General features: G+C 41.2%; 1 protein-coding gene and 1 long non-coding RNA gene across 11 annotated transcripts in view; one reads left to right on the top strand and one right to left on the bottom strand.

Moving 5' to 3' along the window:
* Nucleotides 1-23021, top strand: part of LOC144092406 (carbonic anhydrase-related protein 10-like) — a 101476-nt gene that overhangs the window by 27446 nt on the left and 51009 nt on the right. For 8 of the 10 annotated variants that reach the window (XR_013306016.1, XM_077625151.1, XM_077625150.1 and 5 more), the window contains 3 exons: nt 7908-7979; nt 8975-9117; nt 18777-18962. Coding sequence is in view for 9 of the 10 variants with exons in the window: in XM_077625151.1 (XP_077481277.1) it covers nt 7908-7979; nt 8975-9117; nt 18777-18962 (401 nt within the window). In the remaining variant the exon portion in view is untranslated. The remainder of the gene's footprint in view (nt 1-7907; nt 7980-8974; nt 9118-18776; nt 18963-23021) is intronic. The other 2 variants (XM_077625149.1, XM_077625153.1) reach the window with 1 other exon arrangement.
* On the bottom strand, nt 21617-22774 carry LOC144092769 (uncharacterized). Its single transcript, XR_013306146.1, has 2 exons — nt 22690-22774; nt 21617-21759 (listed from the first exon to the last, which is right to left on the bottom strand). It is a non-coding gene; the product is annotated as an uncharacterized LOC144092769 (long non-coding RNA).

Consider the following 23021-nt stretch of genomic DNA (forward strand, 5'->3'; position numbering starts at 1 on the left):
GTTCCCACTTGGAATGAGTCTCTGGTTGAATTTTAACTTTCAGTCGCGCGGGTCTGTGGCGCATGCGCACTTTCGCTCTCCGATCGTATTGGATTATGGCAGTTCTCCGAATTTCTCAAGTGTCATATTAACGCACTTACTGTTAAGTTTCAGTTTCACTCGCAGATCATAGCGCCTCATTCAGTTCTATGCTGAGAGCAGCGGAGGACTGTGCGCGCCGAGCGGAGTGATCGGCTTCACGGCTTCTCCTCCGCCCAGCTGATTGGAGGAATGAATGAGTGAGTGAGCGAGGCACTGGACAGCCCGGCCGATGTCCCGCCCTCCAGAGTCGTATACCTCACTGTGATTGGTTCATTCAGCTCCGAACACAACAAGTGTCATTCATATCAATCTTGCGGGCCGCACAAACATTAATCTTTCATATTAAGACGGGGGCCGCAAATTATCGTCCCAGGGGCCGCAGTTGGCCCGCCGGCCGCGAGTTTGAGACCCCTGATCTATAGTAATGAGCTGTAAGTCGTGACCAAAAGAACAAGATCCCGGATACAAGCGGCTGAAATGACTTTCCTCCGCAGGATGTCCGGACTCTCCCTGAGAGATAAGGTGAAAAGGTCGGCTGTTAGGGCTGCTTGGTTTTATGTTTTTTTCCCCCTGGTGTCCTGTCTTAGTGATGGCCCATTGTGTTCAGCTGTCGTTTCTCCGCCCCTGGTGTATTCCCTGCCTGCTCCTTCATGTGTTTCCCAGGTGTTGCTAATTGTCCCGTCAACCCATGTCAGTCTATTTAAACCCCAGTGATTATGTCAGTTGTCGGATCGTCTGCGTTATTTCCTCCATGTGTCTGCATTACCTCGTTCCTCGATTTCCCGTGTTTTCCCTAGTCAGGTTTGGTTTTGTGATTTGATTTCTAAGTCTTTGTTTTTTTCTAAGATCCTTCCTAAGTCATTAAAGTTTTTGTATGAGCACTACTTCCCTCGTCCTCGTCTGCTTCCCTGCAATTGGGTCCTATTCCTCGTAACATCCCTTCGACGTCTCCCCAAAGACGTAACAGGGGCTCGGAGTAGAGCCGCTGCTCCACCGGTTTGAGATGAGCCAGATGAGTTGGCCTGGGCATCTGATCAGGATGCCCCCTGGGCGCCTCTTTCTGGAGGTGTTCCGGGCACTTCCCACCGGGAGGAGACCACAGGGCCCACCTCGGACACGCTGGGATGGCCCGGTAACGCCTTGGGACATTTGACACACCCTTTTTACTTGCATATAAGCCGCCCGCGTGTATAAGCCGCAACCTTAAAATTGCCTTAAAATTTTTGAATTTTACAATTTCCTACCCCCCTGATTCCCAATTTTCACCTCCCTTTTCATGGTTTTTATAGGGAGTACAAATGTGTTACTTTAAAGGGAAATTCTTAAAAAAAATAATCTCGGAAGAGTTGAATGAAGTGGCTGGGGAGAGGGAAGTCTAGGCCTCCCTGCTGAAGTTGATGCCCCCGCAACCTGATTTTGAGCAAAGCGGAAGAAGATGAGATGAGATAAAAAAAAGTCAAGAAATGAAAATTGCATGTCATTTTACATGTAGAAAACAAATTTGGCACTCAAATCTGTCCGTTTTTTTTACAATTTCATATGAATATAAAAAACGAATCGTAATAAAATTGAGGTCGTGACTTTATTTTTAAAAATCATGAAATAAGCCTTTGCCTTTTCACCCACCACTAGGTTATCATTGCATCCAAATTTTTATTTGTTAACTATTTGATTTTTGCTTTGCCAGAAGTGGCTTCGTATATAGATTCACCGATTGTCGGGGCCGATATTTGGACATTTGACATACCCTTTTTACTTGCATATAAGCCGCCCGCGTGTATAAGCCGTAACCTTAAAATTGCCTTAACATTGTTGGATTTTACAATTTCCTGCCCCGCTGATTCCCAATTTTCACCTGCCTTTTCATGGTTTTAATAGGGAGTACAAATGTGTTACTTTAAAGGGAAATTCTTAAAAAAAATAATCATAAGTAGTATTTCTGAGATACTGTATGACTCAAAAGCACATTATTAGGGTCAATATCATAAGGACGTTAATATGTCTGTCTTTGTAAATGGAAAATATCAAATTATTCAATTTGAAAAAAGAAATAAGTCTATCTTGATGAGCACCTGATGTTTTGTAATTACAGAAATTAAAATTTTCTTACCATAAGTTTAAGATGTTTTGGCAGCCATATTGCTTCTAATGTCAAAATATCTCAATTCTTTTGATGGTTCATATTACTCCAATAGTTGTCACTTTAGAACAAGAAGCAAAACAAAAAAAATCAAATTGGAATTTTGTTTTATTTCAAGATCAAGGCGCCTGGCCAGTCAGAGCACGTTTAACTAGGTTTAGAAGGCAGCGCCCTAGGTAGGATGGCCGCACCGGGACCTAGGTAAGATGGCCGTTCCGGCAGTGACGGAAACGTGAGTTTTTTTCACGTTTTATGCAAGATACGTACAGTGGGGCAAATGCGTATTTAGTCAACCACCAATTGTGCACGTTCTCCTACTTGAAAAGATTAGAGAGGCCTGTAATTGTCAACATGGGTAAACCTCAACCATGAAAGACAGAATGTGGAAAAAAAAACCAGAAATACACATTGTTTGATTTTTAAAGAATTTATTTGCAAATCATGGTATAAGTATTTGGTCAATACCAAAAGTTCATCTCAATAAGTTGTTATGTACCCTATGTTGGCAATAATGGAAGCCAAACATTTTCTGTAACTCTTTTACAAGGTTTTCACACACTTGCTGGTATTTTGGCCCATTCCTCCATGCAGATCTCTAGAGCAGTGATGTTTTGGGGCTGTCGTTGGGCAACACGGACTTTCAACTCCCTCCACAGGGGGTTGAGATCTGGAGACTGGCTAGGCCACTCCAGGGCCTCGAAATGCTTCTTCCGAAGCCACTCATTTGTTGCCCTGGCTGTGTGTTTGGGATCATTGTCATGCTGAAAGACCCAGCCACATCTCATCTTCAATGTCCTTGCTGATGGAAGAAGATTTTCTCTCCAAATCTCTCGATACATGGCCCCCTTCATTCTTTCTCAGTCGTCCTGGTCCCTTTGCAGAAAAACAGCCCCAAAGCATGATGTTTCCACCCCCATGCTTCACAGTGGGTATGGTGTTCTTCGGTTGCAATTCAGAATTATTTCTCCTCCAAACACGAGAAACTGTGTTTCTACCAAAAAGTTGTATTTTGGTTTCATCTGACCATAACACATTCTCCCAGTCCTCTTCTGGATCATCCAAATGCTCTCTAGCGAACCGCAGACGGGCCTGGATGTGTACTGGCTTCAGCAGGAGGACACGTCTGGCAGTGCAGGATTTTAGTCCCTGGCGGCGCATTGTGTTACTGATAGTATCCTTTGTTACTGTGGTCACAGCTCTCTGTAGGTCATTCACTAGGTCCCCCCGTGTGGTTTTGAGATTGTTGCTCACCGTTCTTGTTATCATTTTGACGCCACGGGGTGAGATCTTTCATGGAGCCCCAGATCGAGGGAGATTATCAGTGGTCTTGTGTGTCTTCCATTTTCTAATAATTGCTCCAACAGTTGATTTCCTTACACCAAGCGTTTTACGTATTGCAGATTCAGTCTTCCCAGCCTGGTGCAGGTCTACAATTTTGTCTCTGGTGTCCTTCGACAGCTCTTTGGTCATAGCCATAGTGGAGTTTGGATTGTGAGAGACTGAGGTTGTGGACAGGTGTCTTTTATACCGATAGAGTTAAAACAGATGCTATTAACAGGTAACGAGTGGAGACCTCGGTAGACCTTGTTAGAAGTTATACCTCTTTGACAGCCAGAAATATTGCATTTTGTAGGTGACCAAATACTTATTTTCCACTCTAATTCTGAAATAAATTCTTTAAAAATCAAACAATGTGATTTTCTGTATTTTTTCCACATTCTGTCTCTCATGGTTGAGGTTTACCCATATTGACAATTACAAGCCTCTAATCTTTTCAAGTAGGAGAATTTGCACAATTGGTGGTTGACTAAATACTTATTTGCCCCACTGTATTAATATCTAAAAAAATCTTATCTCATCTCATTTTCTGAACCGCTTTATCCTCATTAGAGTCACGGGGGGTGCTGGAGCCAATCCCAGCTGTCTCCGGGCCAGAGGCGGGGGACACCATGAATCAGTGGCTAGCCGATCACAGGGCACGAGAAGACGGACAACCATGCATACTCACACCCTTACCTAGGGGCAATTTAGAGTGTCCAATCAGCCTATCACGCATGTTTTTGGAATGTGGGAGGAAACCGGAGTACCTGGAGGAAACCCATGCAGGCCCGGGGAGAACATGCAAACTCTACACAGATGGATGTGACCTGGATTTGAACCCAGTATCCAGAGCTGTGAGGCCGACGCGCTAACCACTCGTGCCACCGGGCCGCCCATCTAAATATAACTTATAAATAAAAAAATGTAAATACTTTAAGTACTGTACTCAAAAATTTAAGAGAACAGTTTATTCGGAGCTTTACCACAAGTAATCTTCGTCAGATTCGAGAGGCATTGGATCATCAATGGAATCTTCAGGGGGCGCTGTGGGGACAACAGGAAGAGCTTCATTCTACGAAAGGTTTTCGGAGCACAAGGAAAATGGTGACCGCCTTTTCTTCAAGTCAAGTCAAAGTCAATAGTCTTTATTGTCATTATACAACAACTGCATATAACAAAATTAGTGGTGTTACTCCACAAAGTGCGTGTTTCACAAACATAAAAAAGTAATTTAAAAAGTCACGTCCGGGCAAGGTAATAGAATATTCAAAAATCTTGCACATCCTAAATATTGCACATTGTGATTGTACTCCCCCAAGTTATTGCACAGAAGGGATTGTGTTTTGTGCTAATGTAAGTTCAGAGCCCTGATGGCTCTGGCAGAAAAACGTTCCCTAAGTCGATTTGTCCGTGTTTTGTGAGACCTGTAGCGTCTGCCAGAGGGCAGCGGGTAGAGCAGGTTGTGACAAGGGTGGTAAGGGTCCCTGACAATGTTCGCGGCTCTGCTGAGGTAGCGGGCTGTGGTGGGCCGCGAAGTGGTGAAGAATGAAAGTATTGTGTTGGGAATTTCGGCAGCTGTTCGCAGTGGTGATCCTTGAAGAGCTTAAGTGCGGGCAATGTGGTAACGGCGACATGCACACAAAACCACTGCTTTAAGTTTTTAAAAAGTCAGGTTTCACTTAGTCAAATTCTTTTATCGAATCATTGCTTCACAAGTCAAGTGACAGACTTTCCCAGATTAAGCCAGGCAAGTCTGAGTGGATCATAATATTTGTGACTTGAGTCAGTCCAAATGCCTGCTAAGCTCTGGGTTAAACGCTCTGCTTTAACATTCACGCGGCCGCCCTGTCACCGCCCCACCTGCTTTTACTGGGTAGACTCAGAATAACTTAATGCTGAACTACAAAACAAGCTTTCTGTCTGATGTACACGCACTGTGGCCGACCCGACTGTTTCGAGATCCGAATTAACATAATTCCAACTCGGCTATTCTAATGAACTAAATTTAGTGTTGAATTTTGCTGAACAGGAATTACATTCTATATGCGTTGTTCTTTTTCGACCTCATACAATGCTGCATGCTTGTTTTTTGTTCTGGAGGTTTTTTTGAAGACAGACAGTGACATACAAGACAGACTGAGACTTAGGGTCAACTCTCTGACCAGCGTGCTTTATTGCAAGAAAATGTCATATTGTTATCTGACTCCGTATTTAAATCCTTTTTGAGCAGGCGAAAATGGATGCTAATTTGAATATCAGTGGGGGTGTTTTAGCTTAGAAGGAATATCCAAATTTGGGGTTTCTCCTCTTATGTCTTAGCTCAGGGGTGGGCAAACTGGTTGTCGAGGGCTGCTGTCGGTGTAGGATTTTGTTCCACGGATCCAGCACAGACAGTTCAACCAATGGGGTTTCTGCTGAAACAAGACACCCCTCACTGCATTCCACCGATTGCACTTTTAGGACACCAGATTGGTAAAAAAGAGGTGTCTTCTTTATGGGTTGGAAGAAAACCCGCAATCACTGCGGCCCTTTGTGGAATAGTTTGCCCACCCCTGCCCTAGCTGGCAAGCCGACCATCCCCCTCACTTGGGGTCAATAAGAGTGTAATGATACCGTTTTCCTTCTGAGAACAACTGTAGAACACAGGAAAAAATGTTTATAAAGCCAACACCAGGGCCCTATCCTGCAGTCACACATACCTGTGATCAGTTACACAAACCGAGCAACAATAGAAGCAAACACTGATCAGCCTGCACGAAGCCAAATGGGCCACAGGCTGGCAAAAATATACATTTAGAGTATGTGGCAATTCTTACACATGCACAAGTGCTTTACAATGGGCTAAAAATAACAAGTCCGGTTTAAAATAGAAAAGACTTACCTTTACATTGTGAAATTAGTCTTCTTTTCTCCAGAATAGAATCAGGTCTTCATATGCAATGAAAATTGAGGACCAAATTCAATGTGGCGTCGTAACATCATCCACATGGATGTATAAACCTAAAAAATGCTTTAAAACAATCAGCTTGGTGCCTTTATGTGAAATAAATTGTTGTAAAGTAAAAAAAAAAGATTATATATGCTCATTAACTGAATAATTTTACATTAATTTAGTAAATTATTATTTTTCAATCATTACATTATGAAAAATTTCATTGCACAAAACACCATACTTTTTTCAGTGTACTATATATGAAGAAATAAAATGAAAAAAGTGGAATTTTGTTTTATTTTTTATTTTTGTTCTTGAATTTCATTCATAGACGTCAAAATATATTTTGTTTAGCGTTTTATCTGTTTATCTTTTCTCTATTTTATAATAAATGACCGTATCGGCCGCATTCGCTTACGTAACGGCTATTGCGTCATGACGTCATTGTGTCACGGTGTCGTCAACTTGCAGTTTCGTGCATGTCATTTTTTTATGCGCATATAAGTCGTACCCTCGATTCAGTCATCATTTTTAGTTTGACAAAAGCGGTACATATGCGAGTAAATACGATAATGTCTGTCTATTTCTTACCTCATTAAACGCCCCTGCCACCTGACTTTGGGTGAAAGGCAGACTAGGCAATAAAGAAAATAAAAATGGAAATTAGCCCTCGGCGATAATCTTACACATTTACCCATATATGTACATTAACATGAACATGGATATGAATATGTTCATTAATATGTGCTGTCTCTTCTATAATCCTTATAAAGTGTGATTTATGGATTGATGTGTGGGTGTGTGTGTGGGTATAATAGGATTCTCTCGCTATGTTTGTCCAAACCGTGCATCGTAGAGAGTTGAATTTTTTTATATTGGCCAGAAACGGCTGTCAGATCCTAATAGACGAGTGATGGAATTTCCTCACCTTCTCAAAGTTTGTAAACTCAATCTTTTATTTGTTAAACACCCATTTTTCAAAAGATATTTTTTTAAATAGTGCAACAATTGTCTTCTGTTGTCTAAAATAAGTAGCACCTGGCTGCAATCAACTGATTACACTTGCAAAAGGTCTCCGTTTGTTCGGTTTGAATGAAAACCACCACCCCTGCGGCCCTTTGAGGACCGGTTTGAAACCGCTGATGAAAAGAAATGTCCACACAAAGCCTGTTTTGTTTAACTGAAGGATGTGTGAGGACGGAGGTTGGAGGAAGAAAGGAATATTTACACAGACGTTTATTGTAGATTGACCTTTGGTTTCTTATATCATCTTCCAAGAGTGATTAAAGAAAAAATATTTCATTCATAGTAACTGAAACCTAAACTTGATTAAAAAACCTGAATCATTATTGAAATGCATTAGACAGAATTTAAATCACACTTGTCTAACCAGCGCCCCCCCCCAACCCCCCCCCCCCCCCCCCCTGTTTAAAGGCAAAGCCACACAGAAAAAAAGATGTCGCTGGCAGAAGAAAGAAGTGGGAGTGGTGGAAAGGCACATGACATGTTCGTATCATCTTTCATTGTTCCAGGAAACATAGACTGGAATAAATTCTTAAGGGCTGAACCAAAAGCTCTTAAGAACAGGGACTGGCGGAACCCTTAAGTTTTATGATTAAAATGGCTTTTTTGCCCCCCCCCCCCAAATGCAATGTAACTAGACTGTTGTTATCAACTTACTGGTAAGTGCATTTTTCATATTAAAATGTTTGTATGCATTTCATTTTTTTTGTTCAAAAGAAATTGTTTTTTTGTGCCATTTAACCTCTTCAATGTCATTTTGTTATTACATTAAATAAACTTGTTTTCATAAAATGTACGACTGTTTCACTGTGGCAACCCAGAGGGGCTAAGACAAAGTCAGTTGTATATGAATGTGCAATATCTTGACTCTAAAATTAGTTGGCCTCTAATTCAATATTTACAGTCTTTGGCTGTGAGGTGAATGTTCAATACAGATGCCTAGTATATGTCAATACAACTGGTGAAATGTCCCCATTAATCAAATTGAATTAGTGGTTGGTTACATTGTGTGTAATATGTAAATTCATTTGCATATTTTTAAATGAGGTCCTCATGAAGAACTTACAATTGATTTTTCCCCCTAGTTCCCATAAGGAATGGTGAAAAACATAATTTCATCATTTCTGATATTTGAAGGCACACATGTATAAGCTTGGCCATACTGGATATACAGCTTTTTTCAACTATGAAAACCATTTAGAAAGGTTTTCCCTACACGTGATGTCTACATTATTTTAGATTTTCTGTCCCCAGAAAAAAATAAACCCATAAATGTGCATATGCGTGGATACGTATATGTATGTATACACCCACACACATGCACGCACACACACACACACACACACACACACACACACACACACACACACACACGCAGATCCCACCAATCACCGAAATTTGTTGTCATTTTTTCTTGTCGTATCAATTTTTCATGTGTTGTACAATAAACCTTCCACAAAATTTGTTTTGTATTGCAGTCCCGTCTTTCTGGGGCCTTGTAAACTCAGCTTGGAACTTGTGCTCGGTTGGCAAGAGGCAATCACCAGTCAACATTGAGACCGCTCACATGATCTTTGATCCCTATCTCACGTCTATGAAACTGAACACTGGTGCACTCAAGGTATATCCTTTGACTCTTCTCTTTCTAAGTTAGTCCAGTTACTTGTTATTAAAAACATCTATTTGTCCTATACCCCATTTATCTTCACCAATGTTTTCATGCTACATATTGGACAAATAGTCAATCCCAAGTAGTATTCATTAGGTGACCATTTAGTCCGCAGGTGGTGAACCAAATGAATGGCCTTGATCCTGACTTGTGTTTTGTCTTGAACAGCTTTAACAACTACAGTCCCACTGTCAGCAAAGGAAGTACAATACCAAATTTGATAAAGTCAATGTCACTGAGCCACAACCCTTTTGCTTTTTGAAATTTGGAACCCAAAGTCAATTGAACCTTCAAAATTTAAAGATTTTTTGCATACTGCGCGGAACGCACTGAAAGTGGAGACTTTTCAGAGTGGAAATGGGTGTTTACATCCCACTGGATGCTAACGTTAGCACAGCACTTAGCCTCCTGCTAGCGACTGTAAATAAACAGCAGCCTAAGTTTATCCAGTACGTGAAGTGTCACACCAGAGGAGATACAACTCTAGAACGTGTTTATTCTAACATTAAACATGCTTATAGAGCCACACCCCTCCCTCACCTGACTAGATCCGACCATCTCCGCCTGTCCCTCACCCCCTCATACACCCCACTCCGGAAGCTAACAAGACCACAAATAAAAAGAATAAAAACATAGCCCGAAGACGCCCCTTTCTCAGCTGCAGGACTGCATTTCCTGCATCATTTGGGAACTTTTTGAACACCACAACCTCCAGGACTACACGGACCCTGTACTTTCCTACATCAAAAACTGTACGGACAGTGTCACTGTTAATAAACGTATCCGGGTCTTTCCTAACCAAAAACCCCGGATGACCAGTGAGATACAGGCACTCATTTAACTCCGTAACACCGTAACAGGGGACAAGTTACAATACAGCGCTGCCAGAGCAGACCTGAAGAGAGGCATTAAAAAGGCCAAGGCAGCATATGCAAGGAAAATTGAGGAGCACTTCACAGAAAATAACCCACAGAAGATGTGGCAGGGAATACGACACATTACTAATTACAATGACAATAATAAGGTGTCTGTTAACACAGATGCCTAACAGAGGAACGGAACCGTTTCTTTGCCTGCTTTGAGACTGACAAATCGGATTCAGTCTCAACACCTCCACCACCTTGCAGCAAGCAGTACACGGAAGCTTCAGGGAAATGAAGTGAGATAGGTACTGCGGACTGTGAACACTAGGAAGGCTGCTGGCCCTGACGGAGTACCTGGGAAGGTGCTCACCTGTATTGACCAGCTGACTGGGGTTTTCACAAAGATTTTTAATTGTTCCCTGCAACAAGCCATCATCCCCTCCTGCCACCATTATCCCTGTACCTAAAAAGCCAACCATTGACAGGCTGAATGATTACAGGCCTGTTGCACTTATGCCTGTGATCATGAAGTGCTTTGAAAAGTTGTTCAACCGCCACATCAGGGACACAATCCCTCCCTCAGTTGACCCTCACCAATTTTCTTATAGAGCAAACAGGCCCACTGAGGACGCCATCGCCGTAGCTCTACACACAGCACTGATTCACCTGGAGCACCAGGGGAACTATGTGAGGATGCTTTTCATTGACTATAGCTCAGCCTTCAACACGATAATACCGGACATTCTGGCTGACAAACTCTCCCACCTTGGACTATCCTCTTCCATCTGCTGCTGGATTAAGAATTTCTTAACCAACCGTCCACAAACTGTTAGACTTGGTCCCCACCCCTCTTGCTCCATTACACTGAACACTGGCTCCCCTCAATGTTGTTTACTGAGTCCTCTTCTATACTCCCTGTACACATACAACTGTACATCGACCCACCACTCTAACTCCATCGTCAAATTTGCCGATGACACCACTGTGGTCGGACTCATCTCAGGGGGGGATGAGTCTGCCTACAGATATGAGGTCAACAAACTGTCTTTGTGGTGTTTGGTGAACAATCTCACACTAAACACCACGAAAACTAAAGAAATAATCCTGGACTTTTGCAAATGCAGCAAAGATCTGGCCCCACTCCTCATAAATGGAGTATGCGTAGACAGGGTCCAGTCCTTCAAATTCCTGGGGCTCCACATCACAGGCAAGCTCTGCTGGTCTACCAACACCACGTTAGTGGTGAAGAAGGTCCAGAAGCGACTCCATTTCCTGAGGGTACTCAGGGGGAACAACTTGGACACAAAGCTTCTGGTAACCTTCTATAGAGCCACTGTGGAGAGCATCCTGGCATGCTGCATTACAGTGTGGTACACTGTAAGCACAGCAGCAGACAGAAAAGCCATGCAGAGAGTGATCAACACCGCCCAGAAGATCATCGGTTGCTCTCTGCCCTCACTGGATGACATTGCCAGCCCTTGCTACCTCAGCAGAACATTGTTAGGGAGCCCTAACACCCTGGTCACAACCTGTTTCAGCTGCTGCCCTCTGGCAGACGCTACAGGTCCCACAGATACGGACAAATAGACTTAGGGACAGTTTTTTCCCCAACGCCATCAGGGCTCTGAACCTGCATTAGCACGACACACAATCCCTTCTGTGCAATAACCTCGGGGTTTGCAATATCTTAGATTGTGCAATATTTTAGAATTAACCTTGCCAGGATGTGACTTTTTATATTTTGACATTACTTATTTATGTTTTTTTTACTGGGAAAACGCACTTTGTGGAGTAGCACCACCAATTTCGTTATACGCAGCTGTGTATGATGACAATAAAGGCTTTTGATTTGATTTTGATTTCTATTCAAACCATAAATATAGAGGTGAAAATTGGGAATCAGGTGGGTGGCTTATACGCGAGAAATTGTAAAATTAAAAAAAATCAAGGCAATTTTCAGGGTGCGGCTTATACGCGTGGGTGAGTTATATGCGAGCAAATAAGGTATATTATGTTTCCTAATTATCCCCTTTATATATCAATAAATGCAATTTTTTTAATTCAACCTTTTCTTTTGTTTTTAGTTCAAAAAGCATTTTGAGCACAGTACAGTGAGAACGTGAAGGACATCTACCCTCCTTCGTTATCGTTTTGGCAATGTCAGATATCTTTAAGGCCGGCCCGACCCTTGCTCATGAACACATGTTGCTATCTTTCACAGTAGGTGTTATCTAGATTAACGGGCGCCTCAATATTCCACAAGAGTCAATGTTTCTTCAATTCCGCAGCAGAGGCTCCACCGAACCCCCGAGACCGACTCACCGAACCCCCAGGGTTCAATCAAACCCAGGTTAAGAACCACTGCCCCAATTACTTGAAGTCCTCTACCTTTTTTACAGGTACATCTTGTAAATTCACAGTTGCATCAAGTGATCTTCTCATTTACCAACATGCATTATGTTTTACTCCTGCTCATCTATTTTCAGAGCAGTTCTCTTCTCCTAGTACTTTTCTACCTTCTCATTAGTCTCACTGCAGATTTCAATATTTTCAGCAAGCATCATATTCCTAGGAACCTCTGTTTGACTTCATCGTGCAGTCTATCCATAACCATGGAAAACAAAAAGGGGCTCAGTGCTGACCCCTGGTCCAATTCATCACCATGTTGTCCGCTGCATCTTTTGGCACAGGGAACATACTGGTCTTTCCTCCTCTCCCTCCGAAATAAAAGTGAAGCCAAGCGCTACATACACCGTCATAGTTGCTTCTTTAGGCTTTTAGCTGACTTATGTTTGACTTACTGTCTGAATTGCTCCCTGCCTTTCTCTCCATCCCTGTAAAACAGTTTTCCATGGTGTTGCTCACTCGCTGGAAAGCTCTGCTCTCTACCGGTTTTTTTCTTTTTTTTGGTGCCGTACTACATGAGCGAACTCTGATAGATCCTTCTCTCGCTCTTTTGTGTAGAAACCTGACATACAGGTCATCATATGCCCCCAGTTTGTTGTATGTTGGCTGACTACACTTTCTCCTACAATGACTTTACAGTCACCAACCTTCTTTATGATTCTCCTTCTATACAGGATGTAGTTTGCGCCTCCCTCCTATCTTGAAAATCACTCTATGTTGTAGTTTATTCTGAATCTAAGTGTTAACAATAGCCATTTCCAAGTCCACCACCATCTCTCCTTCTAGTTTCCTGTCATAAATGCCAAACTCCTCTGTTTCCTTCAACACTTCATACCCATTGAGGTCTCCTCCGATCCTTACTCTCTCATTTCTAGAAATATTCTGAAGTATGTCATCTAATTAATCCAGAACCTCTCTCTCCTCTAACTCACATCCTACTTATGAAGCATGCCCACTAGCAATGTTCACACTTTCAATCTTCAGCTTCAAATTCATCAGTCTATCTGACTCTTTATTCATCTCTATAACACTGTACAAACTCTTCCTTTAAGATAAACTTCCACCGCATTCTTCTTTGTATCTCATCCATTATAAAACAACTTGAATCCTGCTCCTAAGCTTATAGCCTTGCTTCCTTTCCACCTGGTGTGCTGGACACACAAAACATAGAATTTTCTCCTTATCATTGTGTCTATAAGCTCTCTAGTTTTTACTGTCATTGTTGCAACATTCAGAATAATACTCTCAATTCTAAACTCATCCATTTCCTTTTTTCTCACTGCTCATGGATTCGTGTTCCTCCTTTTCTTTTTTCCTCAAGCCACAGTAACCCAATTTCCAGCAGGGCCCTGTGGGCTAACAATGCTGCTGGCGTTTGTTGTGAACCCGGGCCTCCATCTGGTATGGATATCTTGCTTAAAATTGGATTGGATAACTTTATTCATCCCGTATTCGGGAAATTTCATTGTGACAGTAGCAAGAAGGCCGCAGAACAACAAAGCAAAAGCAAAAAGCACAAAGTACAAAGCAAATCAAAGTCAATGGGATCATTAAGAATCACCAAATCATTAAGACAGAAAAGCAGCAAAAACACAAAACAAGCTACGAGTTTCGGTAGCAAAAACGGATAGACTCAAAAAGACGTAAAGTTGGACAAAAACTGGAACTACACACAGGAAGTCTTCCACGAGATGGGGAACTTCTGCAGACTGTGACCGAGGTAGAGAATATGCAGAGTCACTCTTCCAAGCTTATCCGCACAGATTCCTCAGTAGTCTGGAGCTGAAGAAAACAGCAGCAGGGCAGAACTCCTTGAGTCCGTTGCTGGTAAGCGCCGACAGCTCTTCCATCTTATCCCACGATGGAATGGTTGGTCAGAAGCGTTGCCTCTCCTCCCGGCACTTTTGTCCAGCTCCGAAACTCGGGCGGCACCGAGGTGTTGCTCCTTCTGCTGCGTATTGTAACAGCTAGTCCCATGTGTGTGACAACGTAGGCATGGCTAAATGGTTCCAAAAAAAGTAGCCGAAAGAAGCCAGGCTAACAGAACAAGGAAAGTTGCAAAAACATTAAAGTAAAAAGTAAAAAGTACAAAGTAAAGTAAAAAGGGATGTGTTAAGAAAAATTAAAATGTAATTTAAAAAAAGATAGAAGGGCTGTAAAACACGAAAAACAAGAGTGTACAGAGCTATTCCCACTAGCTCCCGCGTGAACGGTGCCATCTTGGATATCTTTTTATATTATTATATAATATAATATATATAATATTATATTATACCGTATTTTCACGACTATATGGCGCATCGTATTTTTAGCCGCAGTGTCAGTAACGAGTGCTATTTCTGTATTTTAAACACACAAAGCACGCAACGTTTTTTTAGACGCATATATATTATATATGGATGAACATCGAAACGCAATAGCGCTGGCTACTGGAAGAAGCCTATTTCCGGGTTCCGGTGCGCAGTGACTGCTGGGAAATATAGTTCTTGCACGCTACACCCACACGCTAAAAACACGTTTTTAAAAAGGCAATGGAAGCAAAACTGAGTTGGGTTGTACTTTATTTAGACATTTTACAACTTACTCGCGTCATCATCACCCACAAATCCATTAAAGTCCTCATTTTCTGTGTCTGAATTAAACAATTGCCCAAATGAGTCTTCCAAAACGCTGGGTCCAGCGTTTGTAGTTCTCAAGCCTCCGGGAATGACGGCAAGCTCCGAGTTAATATATAATATATATATATAGTCCCGGAACGAATTAAGCTCGTATCTCGAGGTACCACTGTAGTACCAAATTTCCAATTTAAATGCCTCAAAATTCACACCATGGCTACAGCTTCCACATCTTACTTCGGCATTTGATTCAACTGCACTGGAAACCAGATGAATTTGATAAAATCACTGACAAATGATTCGTCTCGTGCGACTTCAGCGTGGCAATCGATTCGGAATCGATTGCATAGGTAGCCTCTATCACTTTAACATTTTCGTTTTCGTTTTTTTCATGAGGGAAGTAAATATTTTACTAAGACTGACTAAACCACCAGTCTTTTGTTTTGAAACAAATCCTATCATTTCCGGGGTTGTTCTAAAGGAAGTAGGAGTACAACACAGCACTGGTAACTCTTATCAATATGCCTGCTTGGATAAGAGCAAAATGGATAGCAATTTGGATGAAACTTCTAATAAGAGACCCAGACACTCGCAGAAGTTTATTGGTTCGTATTCAACGAAAAATCCCATGTTGAAGCCGTCTCCAAAAGAACCGACATTTGCACAATGCAAGTGCGACTTCAGCGTGACACATGATGGAATTACTGACTGTAAAACGCACGTAGAAGGACCTAAACACAAAGATACACTTTTTTTCATTATGCTGTACTTTTTCAATAGTTTGCAAAAACACAATATTTCAATTTATGTAAAAACATGATAATACCAGTTTGATTTAAATTGTCCTACGTTTTTTTTTAACATTTTATATCGATTTTGCGTTAATCGCATTCACTCCGGAAAACTCCGGAAATAGGACAAGGGTACTCCTGAAATGGGGTCGACGGAGGTTGGCAGTTCTGTATAATCACCACCTCTGATTCTGGCTAATGATCCGGTTTGGTTGGCCAAACTGGCCCTTAACACCACAATCCATGAAAGATGTGCGCAACCATCCTTACTTTCCCCTTCATTTCGAAAGACTAATACGTACTGGCAAACTCACTTCCTGCCACGGCCAGACTTACTGTTGTACACTCACATGGACACAAACACAGCAGCTCCAAAATTATGTTTGTTTGCCAGTTTATTCAGGAAACAATGTTGACGGCAATACTGATAGCCTTCAAGCGCTCCTACAGAGTCCCTGACCATCCACACGTCTTTGTCTTTGTAAACACAACTATTACAGCAAGCATATTTGATCATCTAACTAAACTTTTTTTCAAAGCCAAAAGGCCACAGTAGGCAAGACATGTTTTTTAAACCTGGTAGTAGAGCTGGGCGATTAAATGATAACGATAATTATTGTGAAATAATTTTTGTCAACAATAATAATTAAAAAAATCGATAAAAATTTGATCATTTTAAATTGCAATTACACTACCCGATCACGACAGAAAACGGGCGCCGTTGCGACATGAACGCTAGTTCCAGACCAATGCTCAGGAGAAGAAGAAAATGATAAGGAAATGTGTTTTTAGCATGGTTAGAAATAAAGGATAACACGGAGCATAAACGCAAAAGGACAATAACATGGCCAAAACGAGCGATGTAGGACAACACAGAGGCGAGCCACTAAAACACGTGTCAAACCGATTCCGCCGAGCGCCGCAGTGGGTCCTGGTCTTTGTTCCAACCAATCCAGTTTGATCCGTTTTAACCAATCAGGTGTCTTCTAAAATAAGTAGCACCTGACTTCAATTAACTGATTACACTTGCAAAAGGTATCCTCTTGTTGAGTTGGAATGAAAACCTGCACCCACTGTGGCCCTTTGAGGACCGGTTTGACACCCCTGCACTAAAAGATCCAAGTGAATTCTCCCTGCCGTTTTCTTTTTTTAATGCCTCGTAAATACCTGTGAACAAAGAGCAGACTTATTGAAAACGTCCTTAATCCACTGTCCTCATTTCAGCACATATTTTTCTTACTTGATATCAAGGTGTTTCCCCATTTTATGTACATGTTTTGAAAATGTTATTTTGGGTTAAAATGGCTTATGTTCATCCAACTTTTTTACTTATTTTTTTTGATAGATGGCCATATGTGAGGTAAATTTACACAGCTTCTTTTTGTGAGGCTGAAAATAGTCTGCTTACCAATGGTCATAATGTCTTCAGTTGATTAGTTTATTTATTTCATATTGCACAGCAACTTCTGGTTTGAAGGCAAATTTATTTAAAAAAAGATGCCTGTAAAAAATTCTGCAGGTTTTATCCTTTACTTTTCAGTGTATGGAGGGAGTTGTCTTATTTTTATTGTGCAACAGAACAAGAAAAATACTTTGTAAAATCATTATATTTCATATTCTCCTTTCTTTAAAGTAAGGTAACAAACTTAATTTCATATTTCAATAAGGGGGAAAGTAATTTATTTACTTATTCACAGAAGTTTGAAGTTTCAAATTTGAAAAAAAGGTGTGATCGTTATCGTGATAATTATCGATATCGACTGTGAATTTTTTTGTTTATTGTGATAACAATTTTTGTCATATCGCCCAGGTCTACCTTGTAGGTGTAGAATGGAGCTCACAATCTCACTCTGTCATGAAAATTAATTTTCTTACATTTCACACTGTCAATCATAAAAGTCTCATATCTCATTTTCTGAACTGCTTTATCCTCATTAGGGTCGCGGGGGGTGCTGGAGCCTATCCCAGCTGACTACGGGCTAGAGGCGGGGGACACCCTGAATCGGTGGCCAGCCGATCGCAGGGCACAAGGAGACGGACAACCATGCACACACACCGATACCTAGGGGCAATTTAGAGTGTCCAATCAGCCTACCATGCATGTCTTTGGAATGTGGGAGGAAACCAGAGTACCCGGAGGAAACCCACGCAGATGGACATGACCTGGATTTGACCCCAGGACCCCAGAGATGTGAGGCCAACGCGCTAACCACTCGCTCCACCGGGCCGCCTTATTATAAAAGTCAAACTATTTAAAATGATCAATATTGCATTAAAACAACTGCAAAATGGGCTAACGTTCATTGGATTAATGTTTGGCAAAGCTGTTCTGCTCCTGTACTGCCAAATCTGGACCATAAAACAAGACTATAATCAATGCAGTCAATTTTTTACTCAGATGTTTGTTTCAGGGCGATGAAACGAGCGAGTGGTTAGCGTGTCGGCCTCACAGTTCTGGGTCATGTGTTCGATCCAAGGTAGGTCCTAATTGTGTGGAGTTTGCATGTTCTCCCCAGACTTGCGTGGGTTTTCTCCGGGTACACCGGTTTCCTCCCACATCCCAAAAATTGAACTCTAAATTGCCCCTAGGTATGGGTGTGAGTGTGCATGGTTGGCCGTCTCCTTGTGCCCTGCGATCGGCTGGCCACCGATTCAGGGTGTCCCCTGCCTCTGGCCCGGATTCAGCTGGGATAGGCTCCAGCACCCCCCGCGACCCCAATGAGGATAAAGCGGTTCAGAAAATGAGATGGGAGAGATGAGAATGTAAAATATGCCTCGACTTACGAACAAGCTACAAAGGCGCTTTCAGGAACCAGTTGATTTTGTGAGTAGTGGTACCACTGTACTAAAGTTAAAATCCAGATCCCTACTGTAACATTATTCCTTGTATCTATCTTACTACATGTTTTTTTTATTTTTCCTTATCAATTTATCAGGCAAGGGGGACAATGTATAACACAGGCCGACATGTTTCTGTGCGATTGGACAAGGAGCATCTTGTTAATATCTCTGGTGGGCCAATGATGTATAGTCATCGTCTGGAGGAGATTCGACTACACTTTGGTAGTGAAGATAATCAGGGGTCCGAACACCTGCTTAATGGACAGGCTTTCTCTGGAGAGGTGAGTGCAAAATGTTTATTTTTACTCTGTTCAGATGCCTGCTGAAGGAAAAAAATGAGAAACAAAAAAATAAAAAAATAAAGCTGAGAAAAGCCAGTTGGACAATACAATCTTTTCCCACATTTTAATTTCATCCTAGTACGTAAAACCAATTTTTACCCAAAATTGAAGAAAAATGAGGAACAAAGTGATAAGGGTTAGGATGCATTTTCAAAGAAAATTCTAGCGAGAGTGCCCTGCGATTGGCTGGCAACCGATTCAAGGTATCTAGTACCCGTAGTTAGCTGGGATACGCTCCAGCACCCCCTGCGATCCTTGTGCGGATAAGCGGTTCAGAAGATGATGATCCAAGTGAGACCAATCATAAATGACTAAAATACTGCAAATGAACCCTTTAATGACAACCAGTGGTTAACGTGGGATTTGATTGGTTGAGGAGCCCTAAAATTTGGTACTGCGAGACAGTAGGAAAAATTACATACCGTATTTACTCGCATATAAGCCATATTTGTTGCTCAAAAAATGATGACTGAATCGAGGGTACGGCCTCCATTCACATAAATAGACGACATGCACGAAACTGCAAACTGACAAAGACGAAACGCCAAAACCCAAGACAAAAACGTATCTTGCATAAAACGTGAAAAAACTCACTTGTGCCTGCTATTGCTCGCTCAGGGCCGCTAAGGACACACTTCCTGGTTGTACTGCTCACGTGACTTCCTTTTTGAATTTGTCTATGTGAAGGCAACACGCTTTAGGAATGTGCAATCTAGCAGACGATCCTTTTGATTCATACTGTATAAACATATATATATATATATATATATATATATATATATATATATATATATAGATATATATATATATATATATATATATATATATATATATATAATACACATTGAAACGTAAAACCAAATTCATCAGCATCACTAAAATTGTGTTTTTAAGTATATGATATAAATAGAAGGGATCAAAAGGCAAGTGAAATCGGTCAGGATTTTCATCCAAGAAAACCCAAACAACACCTATATGTATTATTCAGAATTATGAAGATTGTTGACCTCTTGCTGGTTTTAATGATTGTATTTCCGAGTTGAACTCATTACACAATACAAACATTCGCAATAAAATTGATCATCCCATAGTTAAAACCACATCATTCAGAAAAATAAATGATCACTGCATAATTAATTCTCCATCTCTTAGCCATGTTTATCACAATAAGCATGGCAAAAGCACCACATTTCTTTTTGCACCATTAGTTCACATATTTATAAAAATGCACAATGACCAATGTTCCCTCTAAGCTGCACGCATGCACAATTGCGCACTACTCTCGTCTTCTTCGCGCAGCAGCAATCATATGGCGCGCAGTAAATAAAATCCTAACTTTTTTATTTTTATTTTTTTTACCCCTTTCCCCATGATGGCGCCGTTTACGCGGCAGCTCTGTCCACTCTTATGTTTTTCGTGTTTTACAACCCTTCTATCAAGCGGTGAAATCGGGTGAGAACTGTCTAAATCTCCTGTGTGTGTGGTTGTGTGCGTGCGTGCGTGCGTGTCTGTGTGTCTAGTATGTGTGATCGTTTGTCTTCAACCTACACAATGGACTGTAAATGGAAATTAGCCCTCAGCTACAATCTTACATATATATGTTCATTAACATGAATATAAATATGTTCATTAATATGTGCTATCCCTTATTAAATAAATCAAAGCAAAATCATGGAAAAATATTGCATATAAATGGAAACTTGACTATCTCAAGTGACACGTTCAGCTGTAAAGTCATTTGAACGAGAAGTGAGGACAGATGTGTAAAATAAGGTAAAATTTAAGTCGGATTTGTGCATATTCTAATGGCATTTATGAAGATGTTTTATTCATAGATATTTTTTCATTCATTTTCTGAACCGTTTTATCCACTTTATCACTCGCGGGGTGTCCTGGAGCCTATCCCTGCTGACTTTGGGCCAGGAGCCTATCCCTGCTGACTTTGGGCCAGGGGCGGTGGACACCCTGTATCGGTGGCCAGCTGATCGCAGGGCACAAGGAGATGGACAGCCATGCACACTCAGACCCATACTTAGGGGCAATTTTAGAGTGTCCAATCAGCCTACAATGCATCTTTTTGGGATGTGGAAGGAAAACGGAGTATTCAGAGAAAACCCACGCAGGCCCAGGGAGAATATGCAAATTCAACACAGGTGGACCGACCTAGATTTGAACCCAGGACCCCAGAGCTGTGAGGCCGATGCGCAAACCACTCATCCGCCGGGCCGCCCATTCATAGATATTAATCATTACATTTTATTATTACTAAATCATTTATGTGTAGTAGACATGCACCTGCTTATGGCAGGTGTGATACTGGTGTGTGCCCATAGCGAGCAATGATGATGTTGCTCACACTGATACTCAGTGTGCTCAGGGAGGTTGTCTTTCTGCCCAGACAGACTAAAAATTAGAGGGAACATTGACAATAACAATGAAATAATTCCAAATACGTTTTCTTCAAATTGCGTGTTAAAATCAATAGATCAATCAATTTAACTATCTGAATGGAACAATATGAAAGTAACTTGTTAAGACTATATATTATTGGAAGTTTACTCCATTATTAGTCACAGCAATGAATCAGTTAATAATAGGTTTATTAATAGGTATACTTTAATATAATATAAACAATACAAGGTGGGCATCGGGCACATCTCTGGCGTTATCTTGCAAGTGAGAATCAGTCCTGGCTCGTCCTCGCCACTGGAATATTCCAAAGGACTGAATTCATCTCCTGCCAATTTAAGACATCAAACCAAAACAATTACAAGGTTACCTACCGTATTTTCTCGAATTAAACGCGCACTCGAAAATAACACGCAGGTAATTTTGGGCCAAAAACATCTGGAAAAACGCAGTAATCGAATATAGTGCGGACCTAAAATTTCCCGCTGACGAAAATCAGAAATCTTACCTTTTTTTCTTCGTTTCACGATTGTTTTGTTCAAAACCGGATAGAGAAATCTTCAGGTACGAGCGTGTCGAGTGTCGTGCAGTTGGTGGAGTTATGCGTTTGAATTTTAGGACAATAGATGATACACAGACTGGACAAACATATCATGTAGACATGTTATGTTGCAATACCTTTTGTTTTAAGAAGTTCTTTCTCTAACTCTGGGAACATTGCTTTTCTTCCACGTCCTGATTCTTTTGATGTTGCTTTTTCTTTCAATAATGAGTCTTTCTTCTTCCTCCAACCACGGATGTTAGCTTCACTAATATCGAATTTTCTTCCAGCTTCTCTGTTGCCCAATTACTCTGCCACTTTGATGACTTTTCTTTTGAACGCTGCGGTATAACTTGCTCGTTTTGATGCCATGTTGCTTGTACAATGTCCAAAACTGAACTGAGAGAGGGTGAACTGAGACGAGTACGAGGCTAGAGGGGGGCAGTGGTGGTCTCGGCTTTCCGATTTTCGATCGGCTTTACGAGATGACGTAAAATCCGTGCGTCAAAGTGAGTTTGACAATGCTTTTTTCGATCGAAAATTTGTAATTTATTTTAGTTATTGATTATAACACGCACCCCATCTATTAGAATTAATTATATAGCAAAAATCTGCGTGTTATATTCGAGAAAATACGGTATTCAATCCAATTGCATAAGCAAATAACATAATTAAGGTCAAAAAACAACTGCAACAACAATTGAATATCCGGCGTACCGAGCGACACTCTTTCGCCATCTGCTCCGGAATCCAAGTCAAAGCAATTTAAGATTCCTTCACAGATCTTCATTGCGAACTCAGATCAACAGTCCTTGGCCCAGAACTTGGTCATCTGTCAGGTCAATAGTCCTAAAAACAGTTAAATGTCCTCGGAGCCAGCTGCCATGTAGAGTGACCTCTAGGTTGCTCGGTCCCAAATTGAAATAAAGCTCATATACCTACTAATGATTAATCCACATATATAATAACATCCCAGAATAACCCCAACATTCCCCCGTTTTTATTATATGTTTGCTATTAATTCATTTTATGGCAAATACAAATAAGGG

The sequence above is a fragment of the Stigmatopora argus genome, chromosome 18, assembly GCF_051989625.1.
Source record: "Stigmatopora argus isolate UIUO_Sarg chromosome 18, RoL_Sarg_1.0, whole genome shotgun sequence".
Classification (NCBI taxonomy): domain Eukaryota; kingdom Metazoa; phylum Chordata; class Actinopteri; order Syngnathiformes; family Syngnathidae; genus Stigmatopora; species Stigmatopora argus.